The 22,992-nt window shown below is 32.1% G+C and overlaps 2 protein-coding genes across 2 annotated transcripts in view; one reads left to right on the top strand and one right to left on the bottom strand.

Moving 5' to 3' along the window:
- Window positions 1–22,992, top strand: part of LOC144834541 (transcriptional adapter 2-alpha-like) — a 51,612-nt gene that overhangs the window by 8,756 nt on the left and 19,864 nt on the right. The window lies entirely within an intron of this gene.
- LOC144834568 (phospholipid phosphatase 1-like) lies at window positions 4,766–22,713 on the bottom strand. Its single transcript, XM_078689422.1, has 7 exons — window positions 22,615–22,713; window positions 9,381–9,490; window positions 8,774–8,925; window positions 7,021–7,370; window positions 6,172–6,229; window positions 5,477–5,647; window positions 4,766–4,906 (listed from the first exon to the last, which is right to left on the bottom strand). Exons 2-7 carry the CDS (start codon window positions 9,445–9,447, stop codon window positions 4,766–4,768), a joined length of 939 nt encoding a protein of 312 aa, XP_078545548.1. The 5' UTR covers window positions 9,448–9,490; window positions 22,615–22,713.

Below are 22,992 nucleotides of genomic sequence, written 5' to 3'. Positions count from 1 at the left end.
AAGTGTCTCATAATTTTTACGGATATGTACAGGAAGATTATTCCATAAGGTTGATGATCTATAATTAAACATTCTCTTTCCATAAATATTGTTCCATGCTGGAACATTTAGAGTTTTAGTTGATTGACTTCTTGTATTTTTTGTGTGAAAAGTGTCCATAAATTTGAATAGATTTGCTAAATAAGATGGTGCTAAACCCTGTAGGCATTTAAATAACATAATTAATAAATCATTTTCCCATCTGTCATGGACACTCTTCCATTTTAGTGAGGACATCAATTCTGTTATAGGGGTGTACATATCAGCATAAAGAATGATTCTAGCTACTCTATTTTGAAGTACTTGAAGACGATTAACAAGTTCTAAGTTACAATTTGACCAAACATTACTACAGTAATCAAAACAGGGTAATACTATTGCATTAGCAAGTAGTCTTAAAGCAAAATTTGGAATATAATATCTTAATCTACGAATAATACCGATACGTTGTGATACTCTAGAAGCTACTTGTTCAACATGCTGTTTCCATGACATAAATGAATCAAATGTAAGTCCAAGATATTTAAAATTGTCAACTCTTTCGACATCATTGCCATTAATAGAAACAGAAATATTATTGAATTTACTAAGTGATATTCTAGTTCCAAATAACATAAATTTTGTTTTCTTTATATTGAGGGTTAGTAAATTGTTATCAAACCAGGTAGTGAACTTACTAACATTTTGATTAATCATGTTCTGTAGTAGAACTGGATCAGATGAGGAACATAATATTGTTGTATCATCTGCATACATGATACATTTATTATTTATCACATCTGGTAAAGAATTAACATAAATTATAAAAAGCAATGGCCCAAGAATTGACCCTTGTGGTATACCAACAGTAATAGGTTTAGAAAATGACAAAGATGATTTGATATTTACAACTTGTGATCTTCCTGATAAGTATGATATAAACCAATTTAAGGCATTACCATGCACACCGTATTGTTTTAATTTACTAAAAAGCAGATTATGATTTATGGTGTCAAAAGCCTTTTGCAAATCTAAAAAAATAGCAGCTGTAACATTACCTTCATTTATATTTTTTAGAATGTAGTCAGAAAAATCAATGAGTGTCGTATTAGTTGAATGGTTACGTCTAAAACCAGATTGACAAGGGTTTAAAATATTATTTTCCGACAAGTAGTAATAAAGTTTATTGTGTACTATTCTTTCAATTATCTTTGAAACTATAGGCAATACTGAAATTGGTCTGTAATTTCCAACATCAGATGTATCTCCTCCTTTGAACACTGGGGTAACTTTAGCAGTTTTCCATTTACAAGGAAATGTTGCTGTAATAAACGACAAGTTTATTATGTAATTAAGTGAGTGACATACAATGGGACCAGCTAATTTTAAGAGCTTAACATCAAAACCATCCAAGCCTGAAGCTTTGTTATTTGAAAAGCTATTGATTATATCAAATACACAATCAGGAGTTACAATGTGAAAATCAAAATTGTTTAAAATAATGTTAGTAGGGTTAGTGTTAGTATTACAAGGTAGATTATGTTTCTTAGCAAGATTATTACCAATAGAAGAAAAATAATCATTAAATTTATTAGCTATTTCTTTATCATTATTTGAGAGTCCACTACCAACCCGAACAGAGGAGATAGCTTGTTTTTTATCAGGAATAATTTTTTTAATGGTTTCCCACAATTTTTTAGAATTTGTGGTATTTGCTGTTATAGCATCTGTACAAATTTTCTTTTTAAGTGATCTATTTAGTTTATTTGCTTGATTCCTCAAACGTTTTGCCTTATTCCAGTCTGCCTCATCATTTGTTTTATGAGCTTTCTTAAAATAATAGTCTCTATCTTTTGTTAATTTTAGGTATTCTTTAGTAATCCATTGAGGCATTGAAGTTTTTACTCTCTTAATTCTACGAGGTGCATGTTTATTGCAAGCATAATTAAATAAATTTGACCAAATATCCCAAGCTTTATCTACATCAGAACATTCCATGACTAAACTCCAATCTTGTTTTTTAACAGAGTCAATGAAATCGTTCTCATTAAACTTTTTAAAAGACCTAGAATTTGTTGTTTTTGGTTGACCTTTTATTTTCTTATACTTGCGAATTAAGTAAATTAATGAATGGTCACTTATTCCAAGACTATAAACTCCTGATTCAGAATACTTCTTGAGATTTGAAACAAAAATAAGATCTAATATTGTTTTACTTGAATCGGTGATTCGTGTACTCTCATTAATTAATTGTTTTAAGTTACTATGATTTTCTAAATTCTTAATTTTAGTTTGATTTACCTTTTTGGAAATATCAAGGTTGAAATCTCCTAGTACAATTACTTTATCATATTCAGATGTATAATGTTGGAATAAACTATCAATGTCTGTTATGTAATCTATATTGGCACTCGGGGGTCTGTAAACTGTTCCAACAAGAAAAGGCTTAGTATGTGGTAAATTAATTTCTATCCATAGACTTTCAACATTGTCAGCAATGTTATTTGTTATTATTTTATGTACAATACACTCTTTAATATAACACAAAATTCCACCTCCTATTTTGTTTTTCCTATCAAATCTGCAAATATTATACCCATTTATAGTGAGCTCTGTGTTATCAATATTCTTATCAAGCCAACTTTCAGTTAAACATAGTATGTCAATGTTATTTTTATCTAAAAGTACATTAATTTGATCAACTTTGTTTCGCAGGCTTTGAACATTTAGATGCGTAATTTTAAGCCCTTTACCAAGATACAGATCATTGTTTATAGGATCATTAAGAAATGGTAATTCAGATACAGTATTTTTAATAAAGCAGGCGGAACACCACCAATTGTCAAAGTTATGTTTAACCATTACGCAGTTTACATGAAAATCTAATGTGCAACATTTACATGAAATATGTGATTCACATGATTTTATGTACTTTAAACAGTCGGCACATGTACCAACTGTTACACCTTTATTTGTTTGTTGAGATTGCTTTATGTTTGCAGGATGTTGTATGCAAGATCTCTTAAAAAAGCAATATAGTTCATTGCGATAAGTTTAATACCAGACCCATTCAAGTGAAGTCCATCCTTGGCAAGATGTTGTAGACTGATGTTTGAGTTGTCAATGAATGCCCAGTTGAGTGTACTGCACTTGTCATGTAGCCTAGCATTGAATTCCTTGACCCAAGCATATCTACCTGCGTTTTGATGCATAATTAACGAAGAGATTGCAATATGGATAGATGTGTCGGCCTCCCTGATACAGTTACATAACAAAGTAATGAGTTTGATGCATTTCATCGGCATACAGTCATTTGTGTTGTTTGTTCCACAATGTATAATAACGCTTGATGGGTTTTGCTCTTGTATTAGCACAGGTGCTAATTTGATCCACATTTCAAGTTTGCTTCCTGGGATACAGCAGTTGATCACTCTCATACGACTAGACATTCTTCTCCCAACTAAATGTTTTGGAATAGAGTCACCGATTATGAGCACAGTTTGTTTTCTACCACCATGTGATGTTTTAATTACTGGTTGAGGATGAGACGGGGGTGCTTCATTGTGACGGCTAGTCACTGCATCTGTTGATGGATCTTCACAATTCTGCGTACACTGCTGAACATCAGATTGATCATTTGATGACGGTCTCAAAGGCATAGATTTTGAAGGCTTTGTTTCAGGTATATTCATCACTGTAGAAGTTTGTTTGATTGGATAAGATTCTTCCATCTCAAGTGCACTGAATTGGTTACTAATTGGAATTGTAATAATGTCAGATTGCAATGGCACAGTTACTGTTTTACATTCAGATGACCCAATACTACTGGTGGTTTGGGTTAATGATTGGCAGCATATAGTGTCTGTCTGGCAGCATTTGTTTGAGACTTCCACTTTGTTAGATATGTTTGTAGAATGCAATTTTGAGACTTCCACTTTGTTAGATATGTTTGTAGAATGCAATTTTGAGACTTCCACTTTGTTAGATATGTTTGTAGAATGCAATTTCTCCATCAGGAACATATTGTGCTTACACATCTCTTGAAACACAGCAGATAATTGGGTAAAATTTGATCTCATATCTCTGAATTCTTCCAGCTGACTTTTCAAGTCATCTATTTTTGCTTCCAAAATATCAGTTGAAACACGTTGTTCAGTTGTTTGGGTTTGACTTTCCATCGATAGTACAGGAAAAACATGATTATTTGGTGAATCTTTCTTAAGAGTTAAATCATTATCATCATCTTGAAATGAAAGTGTATTAGTTGTCAACTTGTGGTTCTCAATAGCTGCTAAAATGGATTCATCGCTAAATCCATAGAAACTAGTTGATGGGTCTAGGTAACTATCAAATAGATGATCAATTAGGCTCAAATTGGCCATGATTTCAGGACTTACCCACCTTAGTATATCCTGTGTATTGTATAGACAACAGTTTATTTGGGCTTGGCTTGTCTAGGTCCTATTGTCCTATTGTCCTAGTCCAAGAGATAACTTGAATGACTCAGCTTGGTGTACTAGTATCAGCAATAAAGCTTGAATAAAATGAGAAGGTGGCCTAGGTTTTTACCTTAAAATTCCACTTCTGTCAACTGTTAATTTTCAGGAAAAAGTTGGATTCCTGTTGCAGACACTTTACTTTGTAGTTGAGTTGAAATTAAACAGCAAAATCCTTTTGATAATAACATATTAACTGGAAAATGTTCAATAAACTCATAACTACCATGAATGACCATTGCCAGACATTTTCAGTGGTGAAAATCTCTGCTTTCTATCTCTATCGTACCATAATCTTGTGGTCTAGGTGGTGCAACAACCGAGTTTATAATTCTGTTTTCTATTATACATGAGCGTTTGTGTACATCCATAAGCCCGCATATGTACAAAGTCTATAGAAAAATATAAAAATGTAATATTAATATACAGTCAGTTCATAATTACTAACCTTTTACAGTAAAATGATTAATTAAAATGAAGGGCACAAAGAGTGGGTGAAAATTAATCAGTGCGGAAGTCTTAAAACAATATGCTAGATAATAAAAGGACATGGGTGCTCCTGGCAACCCCTCAGTATCCAGTAGGCCTACAATGAATTCCTTGTATATTTGTATTGGATATTTGTCTACCCAAAAATAAAAAATATTGTTGGTGTACTATACAGAAGGAGATCTCAGGCCATTGTTGTGACTTAACTTAATTTATGTGTTCAAGAAAATACAAACCGTATCATATAAGATTTCAATTTAAAAAATGTTTTAACCTCTCAAAAAAGGCATTAATCAAATCAACAAAAAATAAACAGGGTGCAAACAAGATAAATAACCTTTTTTTAACTTGGCCTTATTTTCATTGTGAACCGCTCTCTTATAATTTAATATTATTAAATTGTAAGTATAGTAATTTTTATCTTCCTTCTTTTCTTAAAGGAAAACCTATTAAGATCAATTACCACTACTTACTGTGAGTAATGCTACGGCCGTGCCAAGTAGACCGCCCCCTATCACATCGCCAGCATGATGCTTGTAGTCTGATACTCTAGAGAGTGCTGTTAACCAAGCCAGTGTGAATGAAATAGTTTGTAGTATGCTTCTCAATAAAGAATACCAGTCCATTTTAAAATGTAGATAAATCTGAAAGAATAAGAAAAAAATCTAGAAAAGTTCATATTGGCTCACCTAGTTGGCGGCAACAAGTATAGCATTATTTGAATTACTATTGTAAAAACACATAATAATAAATATATGAATACATGTACGATCTTATATTGTCTATTATCTTTAAGAGTTTGATACACGAATTTGGCTGCAGACAAATAATTTTCTACTATACTGTTTTATATTTAAAAATTGATGAATTATTAGACCAGCCGTATTTGAGGTATATGTGTCTGCTTTTTGCAGAATTTACCTATTTTGGCTGTAGAATACAAATATGTATGTTGATCATGGTGAGGAGGGGGAATATGTTCAATGTACAACAAAAATATTTTCTAATGTAAATTAAGTCCCAGTTAAGTATTGGTTTAGAAAATTCTGCAGAAAAGACACCTGCCTCCAGATCTGACTGGTCTATATTGTTATGGATCCTGGTTCCATGTCGAAAAAGTCTGTCTTAAAAAAGTAACTAACTAAAGTAATACTAAAAAAGTCTTTACCACAAGGAATATAAATGCATAAAATGCAAATGATGCATGGCCTGATGGGAAGGATAATCTAAAAATAGAAAAAAAAGAGAGAAGTTACTGTATATACCATTTATTTTGTGGCCTCTTTGTATTAAAATATATTTCAAATAATCTAAAATAAAGTCTCTAAATTAATCTTTTTTGTATTGTAATTTTGTTGTCAACTTTTTGTACGGTTGTCGAAACTTGTTAAATTTTAAAGGATAACTCATTAAATAGATACTGTTTTATAGACAAAGACACATCATATTTAATGATGTGATTTTGAATGATCTTTCAACTATCATTAATAATTTTCATAAAGTTTTAATAGCAGTACAGTACAGAAAGTTTTACAAGGTCTTTGTCTTTGAACTACACTATTGCTCTCAGTACCAGTACATTTAAAAATAGTGTGATTTTCTTTGTTGCTAATTTAGTAATTTTGATATATGTATGTAGTTACAAACAGATATAGATAAGGACTTGTTTGTTTCGTTTTTAGTTTTGTTTATGTATTGGTTTGAACAAACATAACCAGGCAACTAATACAAATTAAAAATGCTGGTCAGCAAGCAGCTTTAGCAAAATACAGTACATTGCTGTAACTCAATCGACTCAATTTAGGTTTTTATTTTTTCATATTATATTGATTGGTATCACAAAAGTTTGAATATGAACAGTTCTTGACATCATGAGCTTTGAAGAAATTTGTTAAATGTAGAAAATGTTGTTAAATACAGTAGAACCCCCTTTAAGGGGACATCTTCCGGGCGCAACTAACTGTCTGCTAAATAGGGGTGTCCCAAAGGAGGGGTGTTCTATTGTATCTAGCCATACCTTGCATCTCTCAATTTAGTCTCCGATAAGTTACCATCTCCAGTGCAATTTATGTTCTCAATGTACATAAAAGTATTGTACCCTTGAGGGCAATACTTTGTATATTCTATAGCACACGCGCTAAGAAAATGAGGCCGTAGGCGTCCAATTAGAAACTTGGAAGAGTCTGTTAAGGACTGATTAATGAACCCGCCAAAGATGAAGCCGCCTACGTATTTGTAGAGGGCGACAAAGTAGCCGTTCAATTTTAATGTTGGGCTTATGCTCACAGTATCATACAGATATTTGGTATCGCAACTGGATCCATGAGACTGGTATTTTACAAATAAAATTCTTTCCCATATTATAATCTGGAAAAAGAAAATAAAATAATACATAATTAGTATTTAAGGAACAGGCATTGGAACATTCGCACATACTAATTAAACCAATTATCTTGTCGAATACTAACTAATACACTAACATTAACAGAGTTCAAAAACATTTATAAAAAGTGAAGGCAGATTATAAATGCAGGCAGGGACACAATGCAAAATAAGCCTAAAATTAGGTCATCACTTAATTGTACAATTTTTAGGCCCATTCTGATGGGTCCTCTATTTCAAAAGCCAGAGTTGTGGACTTACTACAAAACATGTAATTACCTCCGTCCTACAATATACAGTAGAAAACCTTTTTCAGAGGACACCCCCTATTAGTTAGTGTACAGTACAGTTTTCCTTTGAAAGGCATTATTTGTTAATGGTCAACCCCTATTGAGGGGACACTTTTTGGGTCCCAAAGGTATCCCGGGCCTTTATAGGTTCTAATGACTCTTTTTAATCAACTAATAGCTTTTGAGTACCATATTCATAAGACACATTCATTTAAATTCATTCAATACTGACATGCCATCAGAAAACCATACAAATGTTTTTGTTTGAACAAATGACATCATGCTGATCTGATCATAAAGGAAGTATAGAATAAATACCAATCCATTAGTATTCATATAGAACAGGACAAACAAACTAAACCAATACTTGTAGTAGTGTAATAAGGATCATTATCATTGATAGTGCTACAGTATATAACCTTGGCCATTACATATATTTTACATGAATGCACGTCCACGAATGATTGCAAGTCAATGGGTAATCACCACAGTCAAATTAAAAGTATACATATATATACAGCATGGAAGAATTATTTAGATAATTGAAACATGAATACAGTATTAAACAAGTTTAGACTTAACTAAAGTCATTGGTTAGCTGTTTTCTAAAGAAATGAATTTGACCATTTTGCAAAACAATTACAGATTGAATGCCACCAAATATAAAGCAGAAACCTTAATGATTTTAGTGTTATGGATCAGCAATATTTTACTGCAATTACGGCAGTTATCTAAATTTTGTGAGGCAGTCACTGCAAGCAAACAAGTGTGTTTGATTAACCCCCCAAAAAAGCTTGTTATAATTGGTTTAAGGTTAAAGTGTAAATGTATGAGACCATGGAGTTAATTTAAGTTAGAGCGTACTGTATTCTCCATGATGAGACTGAAGTAACTGATTATTTTTATACCTCCCTGATTAGAAGCTCATGTAATTCTTAAGCTCTTTCTCACTATCAAACTTTATGTGACAAAAAATGTGATGTGCCCATATGGACATGATTATGTCATATCACATATCACTACCATTTTTGGGCACATCACACTTTTTTTGTCAAACTAGTTTGATAGTGTAGACCGAACTTTAGCTAAAGCACATACTGATATTATAGGTATGAGTCCACCGACGACAACTAACACGGTTGAAGAAATCGTATCTGGCTTGTAAGGATAGCGTACACTATGATCATCGCAGTAGAAGCCACGTTGATAAGGTGTAGCGGATAAGTTGAGAATGGCTGCAGGAAGCACAACTGAAAGACAAAAAGACAATATTAAATATGTAGTCCTCCAGTACCGTTATAAAAGCCGAATTTATATAAATAAGATTTTAAAGACTGAGCTCTACTACAACTACTGGTTCCAGAGCATACAGGATTATTTAGCACGTACTTAATCCTAATAAGTATATCACCTCATAGTATTGCATGTTCATGTCTATTGCTCCAGTCATCTGGGGCAACCTGTCCTTCACTTTCCTTCCACAGATCCGCAATAGCCACCAGTACATGTTAGTAAGGTTTCAACCTGACCACTGTTTCACAGAGGCCTTTGACAACCCAGTGGATTGTTCCCTTTTCTTGCGAAAACCAGACCACTTATTCTTGTGGCTACACCACAGCTTAACAGGTTTGTGTAAGGTTCCAGTAATCTTGTAATGAGTATTGCATTTATATATTTTTTGGAAATTAATAAAATACTAACTTACCCAAAACTGCAATAAAGATGTCTAGGGGTATCTTAAACTTCAGCTTTATACCGCTGATGCTATCCATTTTTCTGGTGTACTACTCAAATGATATAAAAAATAGTTAATATCTTAAAGAAATCAAAGTCGCTGAGAATAAATGTCTGAAAAAATGTTATATGAGAACTTCAAACAAAAGCACCACTTAAGTCATGGTCCAGAGAATATTATTGAAAAGATGTAAGCATGTGAATACTGTACTCGTATAAAGATCAATATTTAAACCTACTATAGGTGGGAGAAACCATTATTTTGTGGGTGATATACAGCATTATATAAAAAAAGTATAAATGTTTAAAACCATGGTTGGTAGGGCTATATAACAATGAATGACCATTGAATTGATAACAAATATCGAAAAACTGATAATAATAGATGTAACTTTATAAATTACTGTAGATGTTTAAATTAGTTGAGGAGTTAAAAATTCGGAAGAATATTCTTTAAAAAATATGATATGTTACAGTTTTATCACACTGATGCAATATGTCTCAAATATTTATTGTTAAGGATTATTTAAAATAATACTGGGAAGAAATTGTGCTGGGTGGTTTTAGTCGTGCCCTATAAATCATAATTTGAAAGACCTAATTTTCTGAAGATATCTATATTTTCTATGAAAATTACAAATTGAGTTAAATAATGGTAGTTGAAGAAATGAAATGTTGAACTCATTTGTAATTATACTTAATTTAATTGTTTGTACAGTATCGCTCACATGGCACAAGAAATATAAAAAAAAAAAAATGAAATATGTGGTAAAATTGTAGGCCTAGTCCCAGGCCCGTAGTCAGGGGGGGTTTTTATGGTTCGGGCGAACCCCCCCTTTACAGCGAACTCCCCCTTAACCGACTGCGAACCCCCATCCCCGACATCCCCAATACCTCACCACCCTCATCTCTTAAAATCCTCCAAATACGTGCCCCCCACAATACAAAAGGTTATTTGTAAATTAAAAATTCGTTAACTCGTTCGTGAATAACTCATACCTTATTGTTAAACAAATGAATTGGTTGCCGAAAAATAATACGAATTTTTGGTCCCAGGATGTAACATGATATTGACGTGAGCTTGGGCACGAACGAATCGTACAAAGGACACCGCTAGACAACCGCGTACCTATTGTTTCGATCACTGGCAGTCAGCATGCATATATAGCCTTCCGACGTACTCGATTATTTTTTTCTAGACCACCAGCCGATACGTAGGCCTACTCAACTGTATCAATACCACCTATTTACATTGATATATTTAGTTTCCTCAACAAATTGCTGTAAATAAATATAGATAGAGCTATCAGGGGCGGTCGCAGGACTATTTTAAGAGGGTTGCCCAAAGACTCCAGGGCTGTAGACACTGAGTATTTGAGCAAGAAAATTGTTAAATGACACCCATAGATGGCCGCAAATGGTACTCTCGCACGTAAAATTCATGATAATTTTTTTTTTGTTCAATGCGAACGTCACGGGGAGGTCCCCGATGAAGGTACTTTTGGTACGGTAATACATTCTAATAACTGTACTCAATTAATGTAAATTAATTATCAATTAATAATTTTAAAAAGTTATACAAAAAATATGAAGCTGTTGCTATAAATATATTGAGCAAAAGGTTAAATTGTATAATTTGGAATTTTAATTCATTTAAAAATGCTAAATAAAGTCAGATGTTAAAACCACCATTTCCAAAAATTCATTTTTATTTATCCACTATAAACTTTACAACAGTGTTGTTTTAAACCACACTCCAAATAAAACATAGAAAAGAATGATAGGACATTTGCAGAAAGAAGCAAACTTTGCTCTGCTACCGGTATAACACGGTTCAAATTTCGGAACGTCTATAAATTACTACGGAAATTCGGCCTAATATTTACGAACGTACGGAAATGAAGATAAATATGGTACTACACGCATCGGAAATACAGAATACGCACAATTATGATTTGGCCTAAAAATTGGCCTTAGATTATGGAAAACCCCCGGCAAAACGCAATAATTATGGACAAATCGATTATTAGCCTTGGCAATATGCCTAATATTTAAAAAGAATGAATATAGGCTATATTTCGTTTGTCGATGAATTTTTGAATTCATGTATGAATGATTGATCCATTAGAGGTAATCTGTGATGGCTCTAGTAACACTGCTATGCGTGGGTAATTTGTGAATAACGTAGTATGCTACATACACGAGGCTAGATAGGGAAGATCTGTACTGTCGTTCATTGCGAGAGGAGGGGGAAGTCCGGTAATGTGTCATGAAAAATGTAACAAGCCAGAGATGAAATAAAATCACTAACATTTAGCTGATTGTCGTTGTTTTAGTCGTCGTCAGAAGTTTATCGACCAACATCTATTTCTCATGTGTTGAGCGTTTCTTTAATTGAATAATTTTGGATTTTCAGTAAATTGCCAATGGTTTATTCAAAGTCAAACTGTAACTAATCCCTCACTATTCAATCAAAATGTTATTGTTATACTACTATATTGTTGAAAAATGGATTGCGTGACTTGAAAATGGATTGATAGTAAAACGTAACAAAGATACGTTCTTGTCTGGTTATTAGGTATTCATGCTCCGATGAAGCAGAGGATTATTTTTGTAGCGTTCCATTTAAAATGAAAAGAAATATTTTGGTTGTGAAGGTCGTTTTAACAATAAAAATATCAAAACATTCAACAATAATAAAATGCCCTGCAACTCTGTAACTACTTTATGACTAAGCCTATCAAGTTCCGGGTCCGGATGGATATTGTATACGATGAAATGGAACTCAATTTTAATTTAGTGGCAGAAACAACATTTAGTATGAAATTAAGGCTGTTGCCCGGGCCACAAGGGAAACACCTCTGGGTCCGCCCCTGGCTATAATAACCCAGTGGGCACAGAACATAATTTCAACGTTGAATCAACGTTGAAATATAGTTGATTTGTTGAAATCATGTTGTCAGCGTATTTCAAACGTTGAATCAACGTTGAAATAACGTTTTTTCCTTAACTATTTTTTTTACGTTTATTAATAAACATTGAATCAACGTTGAAATAACATTTTCTTTTCAATAAAATGTTTATGTTCATTTATCAATGTTAATCAAACGTTGAAATAACATTGTCTTTTTAACTAGTAATTTACGTTAATTTATAAATGTTGATTTAACGTTGAAATAACATCGTCTTCCTAACAAATGTTTTACGTTAATTTATCAATGTTGATCCAACGTTGAAATAACATTGTTTTTCTAACAAATGTTTTACGTTAATTTATAAATGTTGATCCAACGTTGAAATAACATTGTATTTTTAACTAGAAATTTACGTTAATTTATCAATGTTGATCCAACGTTAAAATAACATTGTCCTTCTAACTAGTAATTTACGTTAATTTATCAATGTTGATTTAACGTTGATATAACATTGTCTTTCTAACTAGTAATTTACGTTAATTTATCAATGTTGATCCAACGTTAAAATCACATTGTATTTTTAACTAGTAATTTACGTTAATTTATCAATGTTGATCCAACGTTGAAATAACATTGTCTTTCTAACTAGTAATTTACGTTAATTTATCAATGTTGATCCAACGTTGAAATAACATTGTATTTTTAACTAGAAATTTACGTTAATTTATCAATGTTGATCCAACGTTGAAATAACATTGTATTTTTAACTAGAAATTTACGTTTTATTATCAATGTTGATCCAACGTTGAAATAACATCGTCCTTCTAACTAGTCATTTACGTGTTATTATCAATGTTGATCCAACGTTGAAATAACATTGTCTTTCTAACTAGTAATTTAAGTTAATTTATCAATGTTGATCCAACGTTAAAATCACATTGTCTTTCTAACTAGTAATTTACGTTAATTTATCAATGTTGATCCAACGTTAAAATCACATTGTATTTTTAACTAGTAATTTACGTTAATTTATCAATGTTGATCCAATGTTGAAATAACATTGTATTTTTAACTAGAAATTTACGTTAATTTATCAATGTTGATCCAACGTTGAAATAACATTGTATTTTTAACAAGAAATATACGTTAATTTATCAATGTTGATCCAACGTTGAAATAACATTGTCTTTCTAACTAGTAATTTACGTTAATTTATCAATGTTGATCCAACGTTGAAATAACATTGTATTTTTAACTAGTAATTTACGTTAATTTATCAATGTTGATACAACGTTGGAATAACATTGTCTTTATAACTATAAATTTACGTTAATATATCAATATTGATCCAACGTTGAAATAACATTGTATTTTTAACAAGAAATTTACGTTAATTTATCAATGTTGATCCAACGTTGAAATAACATTGTATTTTTAACTAGTAATTTGCGTTAATTTATCAATGTTGATCCAACGTTGAAATAACATTGTATTTTTAACTAGAAATTTACGTTAATTTATCAATGTTGATCCAACGTTGAAATAACATTGTCTTTCTAATTAGTAATTTACGTTAATTTATCAAAGTTGATCCAATGTTGAAATAACATTGTATTTTCAACTAGTAATTTACGTTAATTTATCAATGTTGATCCAACGTTATAATAAAATTGTCTTTCTAACTAGTAATTTACGTTAATTTATCAATGTTGATCAAACGTTGAAATAACATTGTATTTCTAACTAGTAATTTTTTTCAAACAATTACTATTTTTGTTTTTCAATGTTATTCCAACGTTATTTTAACGTTGAAATCCAGTTGTCATTTTCAAATGAAATTATGTTGTTTTTTCAAACAATTATTATTTTTGTTTTTCAATGTTAATTAAACGTTAAATTAAAGTTAAATTCTATTTAATACTTTGGTTAAAATGACATGTTTTTAACGTTAATATTAAATAATATGTGTTTAAGTGCGTTGCCATTGATGTTTCAACGTTAAATTAACATTAGATTTCAGTTGGCGTTTTTTTTATCATCCTTTATTGTAAAACAATAAATGTATGATGTAGCTTGATTATTTAGGAATTTTAGATTGGCAAATATTATTGTCTCTGTATAATACAAAAATGTTCTAGCTAGAAGTTGTGTTGAAAATTGAATGATGCTGTCATGCAAGATCAAATTTCATTAGATACGAGCTTGTCATTGGTTAGTTTCGTTTTGATAAAATTTTGAAACTGGTGTCATAGACAGGCAGCCCAGAGACATTTGGTTAGATGAGCTAGGTACCAATATCTGACTATTTAAGTGTGTTGGGGGTCACTTGAAGTCAATGAAAATGGGAGTCTGTCGGGTACCCCCTGCTGCGTCTAGACCGAGGGGACTCCGAAAGGTGCTAAAAAATCGGCACCGGTTAGATGAGAGAGATACCACCTAATTTTACCACCATGAGATGCCCATTGGCATCCTTATACCAGTATCACAAACGACAGACTTTTTGTCTGCTGCAATAGGCCCGCCAGACCCCCCGAGGGAGGGCCTAAAATGGGGCTAGCATAGATGAGTGAGGTACCACTCAAAATTATTGCCAAATGAACAAGTTGTGTTCATACAATACTAAATGGATAACAACAGACTAATTGTCTGCTGCACCGCAAGTACCAGACACCCTAAAGTTAGACTAGAGACCCGCCCTTATTACAGGGGCGGTCGCAGGACTATTTTAAGAGGGTTGCCCAAAGACTCCAACACTGAGTATTTGAGCGAGCAATTTGTTAAATAACACCCCTAGATGGCCGCAAATGATACTCTCGCACGTAAAATTCATGATAAATTGCACCTCTAGTTCGCCGGAAATGTCACTCACTCTATAGTGCGCTATAGCAAACAGAGGATTGTAGACTATAATATTCCACCGGTAGTAAACATACGCGACTAACAATATAGGATAACATTTTTTTTCGTTCAATGCAAACGTCACGGGGAAGTCCCCGATTAAGGTACTTTAATACATTCTAATAACTGTACTCAATTAATGTAAATTTATTATCAATTAATAATTTTAAAAATATATTGAGCAAAACGTTGAATTGTATTATTTTGAATTAGGCTAAATGCTAAATAAAGTCAGATGTTAAAACCACAATTTCCAAAATTCATTTTTATTTATCCACTATAAACTTTACAACGTTGTTGTTTAAACCACACTCTATTATTACTACGGAAATTCGGCCTAATATTTACGGACGTACGGAAGTGAAGATAAAGGGTACTACACGCATCGGAAATACAGAACTATACGGACAATTATGATTTGGCCTAAAAATTGGCCTTAGATTATGAAAAATCTACCGGCAAAACGTAATAATTATGGACAAATCGATTATTGGCCTTTGCAATATGCCTAATATTTAAAAGGAATAGGCTATATTATTTTCGTTTGTCGGTGAATTTTTTTAACGCAAAGTTTATGTGTAAATGCTTGATCCATTAGAGGTAATCTGTTTTTTTTTAAACCAATGGTTTATTCAAAATCAAACTGTAACTAATTCCTCACTATTCAATCAAAATGTTATTGTTATACTACTATATTGTTGAAAAATTGATTGCGTGATGAAAATGGATTGATAGTAAAACGTAACAAAGATACGTCCTTGTCTGGTTATTAGGTATTCATGCAGTGATAAAGCGGAGGATTATTTTTGTAACGTTCCATTTAAAATAAATTTTGTTACAAAGAAATACTTTGGTTGTAGAAAGGTCGCTGAATTAGTTGGCGCCAGCATTACTTCTTTTACCAATTTTAACAATTAAAGAAGTATTGTCCCTTTGACTAATTCCTACTACTCTGTATGCATAATCATAAAACTTCCTCGCGATCTGTGTGAAAACACCTTCTCAACCGTCCTTCATTTTTTGTTTTTCAAGGGACTCTTTAAGCTAACAACAAAACATTCAACAATGATAAAATGCCCTGCAACTACGACTAAGCCTATCAAATTCCGGGTTTGCTCTGCTATCGGCGCGGTATAATTCCTTGTTACTACCGAAATTCTGCCTAATATTACGGACGTATACGGAAATGAAGATAAATAGGGTACTACACGGAAAAACAAAACTATACGCAAAATTATGATTTGGCCTTAAATTATGGAAAAACGCAATAGTTTATTGAATAAAGTTTACCTTTAATCGAACTAACACAAAACAATTGAAAATATATCCCATCAATGACGATAAAATGACCATTACCATTCTAAAGGGAAAATAGTTTAAGAGTTTCACTTAAAACTTATACAAGCCAAATAATAAATACTTTTCAATGCATAGATTGTTGGAATCTACCTAAAACATATTTTACTGACTAAACGCTGTAGTTTTACAGAAATAACTTTAAATACCTTTTTTCTAGGGACAGTACAACATACTGAACTATTTATAGGCCTACTGTAATACTGTACAATTTTAAGTAAAAAAATGATCTGTTGCCCAATGCTTTTTAGAAGAGTATAATAATAATATTTTGTAACATAATGTGGTTATTATGTACTATATAATTAACATTTAAATATAATTCTGACCAAACCCAGTAGTATTAAGTAAATAACCTTTACAATAAAAGTTTTCTTTTTATTTAAATATTTTTTTGTTTTATATATATATATATAAATCCAAAGGCAAATTACTGAAAAGTGACAAAATACATGGATACAAAAAAAAGCGCGAAAAGCTAAATCAAAACGATGATTTATTTTTTTTCTCTCTCGAAATACTGGATATTACTATGTAAACGTATATGTTATAGTAAATATTATATTGTAGCCCTTGCTGCATTAGTAAGAGTTGGATAATTGTATTGACATGGACATATAAACATTTATATTAAATAAAAACCATAAAAACGGTATAACGGGAGAACTATAAGATTGTTTTTTTTCTCTATGACTATGTATGTATGTAAATTTCTAATTTCTAAAACCAGAACATCTCAAGTTCACTGTCAGTGTCATCGCTCCATTCCTGCCCAGAACTTATATCATCTTCGTTGGTTTCGCTAACGCTCACAGGTACATCTTCAAAAAGGTTTTTGGGTAATGCCGATTCTGGAAACCAGTTTATTGTAAAAGTTATTTATTTAATACACAAACTTTGTTCAAAATAATGATTAATATACTCTTCTAATAAGCATTGGGCTAGTTATGTAGTACTGATCTATTAAAAAAGGTACAAAAAATTAGTATAATCTTTTATAATAAACATTGGGCTACAGTACTTGTTGAAAATATATTAATATACTCTTCTAATTTGGCTACAACTAGGCCTACAGTTTTACAGTTACATTATGTATAATATAATATAATAAAGAAATATTTAAATAAAAAGAAAACTTTGATTAGGTTATTTATTTAATACTACTGGGTTTGGTCAGAATTATGTTTAAATGTTAATAGTAATTACCACATTATGTTACAAATTATTACTATACTCTTCTAAAAAGCATTGGGCAACATCGTTTTTTTTTTACTTAAAATTGTATGTGCAGTAGGCCTATTTCTGTAAAACTACAACGTTTAATCAGTAAAATATGTTTTAGGTAGATTCCAACCATATCATACGTTGAAAAGTTTTTATTATTTGGCTTATATAAGTTTTAAGTGAAACTCTTAGACTATTTTTCCCTTTAGAATGGTAATGGTCATTTTATCGTCATTGATGGGATATATTTTCAATTGTTTTGTGTTAGTTCGATTAAAGTTAAACTTTATTCAATTAAACATGTTGTTTTGGGTTTTTTTTTACTGCTGGTGGTATCTACAATATCTAAGGTAGGCTATACTTGGGGTAAATGGGGTCTCTAGTCGAACTTTAGAGGAGTCTGCCAGGGCCAAGGCAGTGTACAGATAGTCTGTAATAGGTAATTTGGTATTGCTTACAATGTGCTAAATCATATAACATTGGTTGCTGGTGGTATCTACAATGTCTAAGCTGGGCTAGTTGGGGAAAGGGGGGTCTCTAGTCTAACTTTAGAGGGGTCTGCCAGGGCCAAGGCAGTGTACAGATAGTCTGTAATAGGTCATTTGGTATTGCTTACATTGTGCTAAATCATATAAAATTGGTTGCTGGTGGTATCTACAATATCTAGGCTGGGCTAGTTGGGGGAAGGGGGGGGGGGGGGGTCTCTAGTCTAACTTTAGGGAGTCTGGCACTTGCGGTGCAGCAGACAATTAGTCTGTTGTTATCCATTTCGTATTGTATGAACACAACTTGTTCATTTGGCATTAATTTTGAGTGGTACCTCACTCATCTATGCTAGCCCCATTTTAGGCCCTCCCTCGGAGGGTCTGGCGGGCCTATTGCAGCAGACAAAAAGTCTGTCGTTTGTGATACTGGTATAAGGATGCCAATGGGCATCCCGTGGTGGTAAAATTAGGTGGTATCTCTCTCATCTAACCGGTGCCGATTTTTTAGCACATTTCGGGGTCCCCCCGGTCTAGACGCAGCAGGGGGTGCCCGGCAGACTCCCATTTTCATTGACTTCAAGTGACCCCCAACACACTTAAATAGTCAGATATTGGTACCTAGCTCATCTAACCAAATGTCTCTGGGCTGCCGGTCTATCAGTATCATCAGTCAGTAATTTCAGTTACTGTACTTCGACGTTGGCTAGGCCTAGTAGTGGTGTAGAAAAAAAAAGGCTCATCATTGAAATTGTCAAATAAGTATGTTTTCAGGTAGGAAAACAATCTTTTTTATTTGTAATCTACTAATTTATAAGCTTAGAGCTTGACTATTTTACCCTTATCAATAGCTAGCCTCTAGTCTAGTAGGCCACACATGCATAGCTAGGCTATAGGACTAGGTAGTAGGCTAGGCAGGCTGCCAAACTGCTGATGAACTGAATTCACTCACTAGGCCTAGGCCTAGTAAAAGCATTTAGTATCATGCCTGTCAAGGGCAAACATTTGCCTTGCCAAGGATAACTACAGTACTGTACTTATTATGGTTATAAAATGGTATATGTATTAGGCCTTAGTTCAATTCTTTCTTTATTTTTCCAAAAGTATACATAAATATAACATTATAATATATAATTAGTTGGCCTAGCTAGCTTTTTGCTAGGCTGTCTACAGTAGCTGCTAATGCTATTATTAGTATTAATAGTATACAAACACATGCTAGCCTAGGACGGCTATTTGTTTAAACTCACTCGCTTTCTTTATTTCAGATTGTAGGCCTATGCCTAGCTAGAGTACAAAATAATGAAGTACATGTATAATCTTTTCTATGTGAATCAAACGAGAAAAATCTAATGGATGATCAATATTTTTATATACAAAAGGTTGGTATTTATAGTTCTTAACTTTAATATTGAATAAATATTAATACAGTGTTCCAATATTATTTACATAAATTGAATTGATTGCATATTTTACGTGTAAGTGTGAAATGATGTTCTGAATTGAATTTTTGTTTATGTACAGTATGATTTTTTAACAATGTGTTAAAGATATAATTGAACTGAACAATTTTTTTTTTAATGTTTTGTTGAATATGCCGTCACTATAGAGTTGTTCACTTTGACCAAAAATTAGATTTTAAAAAATGCATTTGTACCTGAAAAATTTAAACAAACAATTGGTTTTTGGTTAAATATACTGTTTATTTTGTATTTTTGTTAAGTGAAATCTTTATTGTTTTTGTTTATTTTCTACGGCAAGTGAATATCTTTGTTAAAATTGAAAAATGGCAAGGTATTCAAAGTATGATTGTATTAATCTTCATTGTTCATGTTTTTTGGGGACAATAAATCTTTCAATTAATTTTTTACTGTATTATTTTTGTTTAAAACTACAGTAACTTGATTGAATTTGTTTCAGGTTTGGAAAAATGATATTATACACTTTTGGAAAGCATAGGACAATGTCAACACAGGAATCGAGGCAACTGTTTATTGACTAATCGGAACAATGCAATTACAGTATTGTGTTATTTCCATTTCATTTGGACTTCTGCAACATTAGCACAAGGCACCTGTGACGTGTGTTGTATTAATTGTGTTTTACTGTAATCAGCCAATATTTATAGTTATTCAATCATGTTAGTTGGCAAACATATTACAAACTGGTTATAAGTACCTGAGAACTGTCAGTGAGGATGTACATTATTTGATTGTTGCTTGGATTTTGCCTGATGATTTGACACCTGATTAAATGTTATTTTATGTTTTTATAGAAATTAAAGATTAGTAAGATATAGAATTTATAAAATGTCTCTATTGATGGATTTTGGGACGTAACAGTATACTTTACTACCAACTACTTTAAAACCGTTGATTCAAATTGGATATAGTAATTCAACAAATCAATTACCATTGAAAATATGCCAGATTTCAGCTGTTACTATAAGCTGTTCTTCTATTAACTAAACCATTGCTATGTTAAATTATTGTTGATAATTTCTATGTTGAATCAATGGTAAAAATGTGTTTACACTGAATCAACGTTGATCTGTATACGTTGATTAAACGTTATTTTTTCTACCTTGAATTTGGTTGATTACTCTACAATGGATCAATGTTGATATTTTTTTTAATTTAAACTTTAATTCAACAGTTTTTCAGCGTTATTTCAACGTTTGCGGATAATGTTGAATTAACTTTAATATTTCAACATTGAATCAACGTTGATAATTTCAACGTTAAATCTATGTTGAAATTTACGTTGATGCAAATTTTCATTTCAACTTAATTATTACGTTGTTTCAACGTTAATAATTTCAACATTGATAATTTCAACGTAGACATTTTGACGTTGTTTCAACGTTGATAATCTATGTTGAATCAACGTTGACATTTTTGTTGAGGCAAACTTCATTTTCAACCATTTTTTCAACGTTATTTTAACGTTACTTATTTTAACGTTGTTTCAACGTTGATAATTTCTATGTTGATTCAACGTTGACATTTACGTTGAGGCAAACGTTCATTTTCAACCATTTTTTCAACGTTATTTCAACGTTACCTATTTTAACGTTGTTTCAACGTTGACAATTTCTATGTTGATTCAACGTTGACATTTACATTGAGGCAAACTTTCATTTTCAACCATTTTTTCAACGTTATTTTAACGTTACCTATTTTAACGTTGTTTCAACGTTGATAATTTCTATGTTGATTCAACGTTGACATTTAAGTTGAGGCAAACTTTCATTTTCAACCATTTTTTCAACGTTATTTCAACGTTACTTATTTTAACGTTGTTTCAACGTTGATAATTTCTATGTTGATTCAACGTTGACATTTACGTTGAGGCAAACTTTCATTTCAACCAGTTTTTCAACGTTATTTCAATGTTACCTATTTTAACGTTGTTTCAACGTTGATAATTTCTATGTTGATTCAACGTTGACATTTACGTTGAGGCAAACTTTCATTTTCAACCACTTTTTCAACGTTATTTCAACATTTGCAGATAACGTTGAATTAACGTTAATTCAACCAATTTTTGCCCACTGGGAAGCATTGAATTTGCCTTCTCACCCAAATTGTGCTTTTTTTGGGGGGCTTGTAACTTGAACGCAAAAAAAAATACCGAGTGAATGATCAAACAATCGGCGGTGGTTCCGCACACAGAGCACGCGCATCTAACATACGGCGGCAACAAATGTTATCGTGAGGAGGAGGAAAAAAGTACGATCGTTTTGTTCAATCGTAGCATGCTGCATGAGAGTGTTTTTCCGGCCAATTAGAGGTGCCATTTATCATGAATGTTATGTACGAGAGTACCATTTCCGGCCATCAAGGGGTGTCACTAAATTCGCCTCAGACCCCACCCGCGGCGCAGTGACCCAAATACTTATTGTCCGAACCCCCCCTTGACAGATCCTGGCTACGGCCCTGAGTCCTGTACACATAAAAATAGAGAAAATAAAATATATACAGCAATACGTATAGCCTTGTTTGGACATCCTGATATGGAATTGGAACAACTTCCAAAGGCTGGTCCATCATGACAATCATCGAGATATTTGAGAATATATATATGTATTTTTCTCAAAATTGAAACATATTTACTAATTGTGTTCAAAGTACAATTTAATAGTTCATGAAAATTTATACATAAAAAAGACAAATTTATCAACTGAAAGTAAGGTTTATAGGCTGGCTATAAATCTAAATTTTGTTGCAAGTTTTTATAATAAAAAAAGTTTCCTGTCGGCATCTTAAAGCGAAACTCTTAATAAAAAGTTATGAGTCAGACACATTTCATAGCTAAAAAATAGGCTTACCAATATAATTTAGATCAGAGATAGTCTGTCCGGAAAATTAATAAACTACTGCCCTAACTATCCTGGTGTCGTACTCTACATTAGTTTAGTTCCAACTCATCGACTTTTTGGGGTTCCCTGTTTGGAGCCTCCAGGCAAAATGAAAGGAAAACCCGGAAATTGACAATAATCCAAAATAAACAAAGAAGTGGAATGTTCCACTTTTTTAATGGGTTTAGTTTAGATGCGATAAACTGGATTTAAAAAATAACTAATTATCTAACTTTGTTATGAGTTAGTTTTTATTACCTTAAGGTTAAGTATAATGTTTCATTTTGATTTCAATAACTAATCAATGGTTATAATGAATTAAATATCAAGATGTATTCATTTGAATCT

This window comes from Antedon bifida, chromosome 2, assembly GCF_963402885.1.
Source record: "Antedon bifida chromosome 2, ecAntBifi1.1, whole genome shotgun sequence".
NCBI classification, from domain to species: Eukaryota; Metazoa; Echinodermata; class Crinoidea; order Comatulida; family Antedonidae; genus Antedon; species Antedon bifida.
Note: the sequence above shows the minus strand (reverse complement) of the source record. Positions and strands in the feature narration are given on the sequence as shown.